General features: G+C 35.1%; 1 protein-coding gene across 1 annotated transcript; it reads left to right on the forward strand.

Annotated features, from left to right (window-relative positions):
- Window positions 1-627: 627 nt before the first annotated feature.
- On the forward strand, window positions 628-4,170 carry LOC145600637 (uncharacterized). The gene is made up of 5 exons (XM_081656521.1): window positions 628-898; window positions 1,017-1,190; window positions 3,379-3,628; window positions 3,743-3,771; window positions 4,063-4,170. The coding sequence occupies exons 1-5, from the start codon at window positions 665-667 to the stop codon at window positions 4,168-4,170; spliced, it is 795 nt and encodes a 264-aa protein (XP_081512647.1). The 5' UTR covers window positions 628-664.
- The last annotated feature ends 603 nt before the right edge of the window (window positions 4,171-4,773 follow it).

Consider the following 4,773-nt stretch of genomic DNA (forward strand, 5'->3'; position numbering starts at 1 on the left):
TACTGTATATTATTTTGTATTATTTATCTCTCCCGCTAACCTCATTTTCACAAGTATTTATTTTTTCCCTTACCAACCCACTTATACAACTTTTTTATTTTATTATTTATCTTTCCTTTTTTTTTTTTTTTTTGACAAAATTATTTTTCTTTCCTATTTGACCCTATAAATTTAAGGGGTTGCTAAATATCGCCATCAAATATCTAACTAACGTCCGCAAAATAAAATAAAATTACGTATTTATCCTTATAATAAAATTTCGTTAGATCTTATGGACAACGACGAATTACAAGAAACACAACCTTAGACGCTCGTAGAAGACTCGTCGAACTTTGTTCATCTTCATAAATTATTACAAAGCCTAATAGGGCCTAGCCCGTTAACCCGCCACTTGATTTTTACTTCTCCACTTTCTCACTTGCTAAGTTGCCACGCGCCACCATATACAACCGAATTGTCCTTTCAATCCCAGAATCTCTGAACTCTGACAATTCAACATTTTTACGCAAAGCTTTGAAATTTTTCCTTCTATACTGTACGCATACAGTACAACTCTCTTGTTTTCGAATTTTTTACCAAAAGGTAGTAAATAGTAATGATCCTCCTCTATTTCAAAAAAATTCGAAACAACGAAACAAAATGATCAAATTTGAATGACTAAACGATGAAGAGGAAGGAGTATTGCAACAATTCTGTACAATTTTCCACATTTTGTCCAGAAAATTCATCTGGGTTTAATAACCACAACAATAAGAAGATGAAGAATTCAAGAACAACTGCAGCAATATCATATGGACAACAATTCCCACTCACACAATGTCGTTGCGGAGGTGGTTTTTGCAAAATCAAAATCACTCCTAAAACTCAGAAATTTTTCTACACTTGCCCAAATGTTTATGTTAGTGTCCCAATTTTTCTGGGTTACCTTCCTTTTCTTGTTATCTCCCCAAAATTTTTATCTTTAAATTATGGTTTTTGTGTTTTTTTTTTTAATTAGGGTTTTTGATTGGTTGCAGGAATTGCACTGTGGGTACTTCAAATTTTGTGAGGATTTGAAGCAAAGAGAGATTTCGCATGATCGTCCGAAGCCTTATCCGATTTGTTCATGTGGGGCTGGAATTTGCAGGGTTGAAACTGTAAGAGAAGGCCCTGATTCTGGTCGAAATTATTTTGCTTGCAGAATTAAAAGGGTAAGCATTTTTCTGGAAATTTTGAATGAATCTTAAGTGTGTTTTTGATTGGGACCACTATTTGAATTTTATGTTGGAATGTTAATAACGTTGTTTGGATGTTGACCTTTGGAAACTTGGAATTTTTAGTACTAGTATATTGGATTGAGATTTGGAATGTTGGTGATGTTAATGGCTCATACTTGTAGAAAGTGTGTTAATAAATTGGGACAGAATGGACGGAAATGAAAAGTGTGAACATTATTAGCTAGGTGGATTGGTAGAGTATCTAGTTGTCAAGATTTATGAGTCATGATCAAGGTTCAAGTTACTCCGTATGTTTTAATGTTAAGGCAAAAGCTAACCACCGCCCCGGATAAGAGAACTAAAAGTGATAATATTAAGGTAAAATAAACACTAATTACACCGATGACGCATGATTTTGGCATGCATTCCGAACTTAATTCTATTTTAGGAAATAGATTAATTAGTTATCTAACACCCCGACTATCCTAATGTTATTATGTTTTTGGATGTTGACCGTTGGGGTTTAAAACTTGTTACGGAGTCTATTGGATTGGAATTTGGGAATATTGGTGGTGTTACTCAGTGAAAGTGTTTAATTAATTGGGACGGAATGGACCGAACTGATAAGTGTGAACTTTTTTTATATAGGGGGAGTATTTAGTTGTCGAGTAACTTATGACTTATGAGTTATGATCAAGGTTAAATTACAATCATCCTCCTAACTATCATTTTAGTATGATAGCCGACATCAAACCCCTTTTCAATTGTTTGTTTTCTTTCTGATTTACATCTACCTATGCTTTCAAGAAGTATTGTACTCTGTAATTCTATTATCCACTAGCAATAATGTTTTGAATATAATAGTGTGTACCAAGGGATCTTGGTTATTGAGTCAAATAGGATGGATTTTATGACATCTACACCAATTATGGCTTGGTATCACAAGTTTCTCCCCCCTTTAAAAGCAAGTGTGTTTTTGACTAAAGCCTTGCTCCAATTGTGTGTTGAATCTGTTGATCGTGTATGTAAAATTGTGCATTTGTGTACTGGTAGTAAAGGAGAAGGGCTTAATGGTGAAGAAGGTTGTCGACTTGTCTCTCAATCTCTAATGTTGATATAGGTTGATATGAGGTGGAATTTAATGTATCACATTGATTACATAAGGTTCTAATGGTAAAGGAGAGGAGAGAATGACATGAATACATTGGGTAGACATTGGTGGTGATGTGTTATAGTGTATACTGAAATTTAGTATAGTATAGAACCATAGTTAACAGTAACCTTGACTCTTTAGGTACCAAAGAAGTGAAAGAACCACTTAGCCTACAAATAGAATAATTGCCAACTTCCAAGTGCAACCGTACAGGTGCATGGCACAAAGTTTTAGCTCAATGATTTCATGGCCATAGGGGTATCAACAGCTTTTAACCTCAGATGAACTAGCTTAGGTATGGGATGGGAGTTTTGTGTACTCTATACGTTAAAGGGAAGTACCAGTGGAATCTATGGCACTTTTTAAAATTAGAATGGAGGTAAACCAAACACATTGCCAAGATGCCTATTGGCTTTTTCCAATGCAGTTTGCACTTGATTAACTCCAAAGAGAATGGCAAATAATCCATCCATTTATCTTTCTTAGACCCTTCATTTCACGTCAAATTCCCATGTTGGATCCTCGTCCCTTGTTCTAATAAAGCTGCAAATCCCAAAAAAATTACCTGTCACTCACAACATGAATATTTGTGAACATGTGGTAGTTTTCATTTACCTGAGCTTAGTTACACAACTTTGCAACAGAATAGTATCGCATCAAGGGGTTTATAGCTTACGGTGAGGTTTTGATTGGACAAGTCCTGCTGATCAATTTCTCCAATAATTATTAGCCTCTTAGCCATCTTAGGTCTAATGCATTTTCTCTCGCAGTCATTTGAATATGATCTTTCTTTCTTCTGTAATTGAGATATCCAAATGTCTGTTTTGAAATTGGCAATCCCCCATTCAAAACGTTTCCCCCTAGTATCTTATTTGACTGCAATTCCATTAAATTATCTCACTATCTATCATTATTAACTTAATAACTTGAGGTTCTTTTTATTAATTTCGTATTTCCTTGAATTTTAAATATTGAGCTTGTAGGCTCTTTTTAGCTTAGTCAACTTTATGAATTTTTACTATTGTACAGGGAGAAGGTGCTTGTAATTTCCGGCAATGGCAGTGTGCAACTGCTTATGATAATAGCATAAGCAATGAGATTGAGATGATTCGCAAAGAATTTGAAAATGGTGAAATTGATCCTGACTTTCCCCCTCCTCTTGAAGAAGCCCTTGAAATCAATTCTTCAGGTGAAATGTTTTCTGGAGACAATGATGCTCATCATAGTCCTCAACCAAGTCCCAGTAGCCCATTAGATGTGGAGGCTCTTGCACCAATGGGTATATACTCTGTTTTATGATATTTCAAGCTAAAATTTTCATTTGATTCTGATATCATATGCTTCTAACTCCAATTAGAATTATAAAGATTTATTTGTTGTTTGTATTTGCCAGATTTATCAGCAGGCTCTCGCTGTGTGGTGGTGAGGTGGCTTCCCCAACATTGACTCTTCATCAGAAAGCTTTTTCTTTTTGGTAAGAAGGTTGAATCACCTGTATAGAATTTGTACCATCATTTTATCTGCTGCTTTGAATTTTCAGTACCCTCCATATGTCTTTACTTAAAGAGCTTGCTTAATATCACTTCTAATTTAACAACAATTTTACGAATATCTGATTAAGCTACCAGACTACTAATTTCATTGTCTCGTATATTCCGACAATTACTTGACAGGTAGTTTGGAAGAGTTTCAAATGTTTTGGACTATTCTTAGGAGTCTGCTGCTTTTAACACGGTACTGTCTTACAGTGAGGCAGAGGGTATAAAGAATTTGGAGAGAACTGTAATGGGGTCTCTGGACATTGGTGACAAATGGGGCTAATACATCAGAAGTTAAATTTATAAACCAGGTTCAGACTGCAGTAATTTCTTTTGGATGCTGAGCGTCATGTTTCTAACCAAATACCACGTATGTATTTAACTAATTAAAGTGTGAAGTTTGCTGATGCCTAACGGTATGGCGGCTGCTCTTTTTAAAACTGAGCCATGTCTAAATTATCTTTACCTAAAGAATGTTGTTTGTAAATAAAGGTCCTCTACTCCTATATATGTTGAGAAATTCTAAGTTGATCACCTTGATGAACGTATGATGTTTATCTAGTGGCATAATCGTAATAAAATGTGTCGGAATTTGTGCCGGATCAATAAAGAAATAATACTTTAGTGAATTGTCTAGTTGGCACATAAAAAGATAAATTTACGTCGTTATAATGTGATGTTCCCTCTGTTGGAATGTGTTCGGCTACAGCCTTAGGGCGTGTTCGGCAAAATGTAGCTGTAGAGGTAGCTGTTAGCTGTGCTGGTGGCTATTAGCTGTATATGTAGCTGTTAGCTGTCAACTAGCTGTTAGCTGTGAAAATAAATAATTTAGTATGAGTGTTTGGTAAACTAGCTGTGAACTGTAAAATTCTAAAAAAATAGAAGA

The sequence above is a fragment of the Chenopodium album genome, chromosome 21 (genome assembly GCF_948465745.1).
Source record: "Chenopodium album chromosome 21, dcCheAlbu1.1, whole genome shotgun sequence".
NCBI lineage: Eukaryota > Viridiplantae > Streptophyta > Magnoliopsida > Caryophyllales > Amaranthaceae > Chenopodium > Chenopodium album.

What these genes read in the sequence shown, in the direction of transcription:
- LOC145600637 (XM_081656521.1), top strand. Translation starts at nt 665, where the DNA reads ATGAAGAGGAAGGAGTATTGCAACAATTCTGTACAATTTTCCACATTT. An exon ending in ACACTTGCCCAAATGTTTAT is followed by an intron (nt 899 to 1,016) that starts GTTAGTGTCCCA and finishes GATTGGTTGCAG; the next exon opens with GAATTGCACTGTGGGTACTT. An exon ending in TTGCTTGCAGAATTAAAAGG is followed by an intron (nt 1,191 to 3,378) that starts GTAAGCATTTTT and finishes ACTATTGTACAG; the next exon opens with GGAGAAGGTGCTTGTAATTT.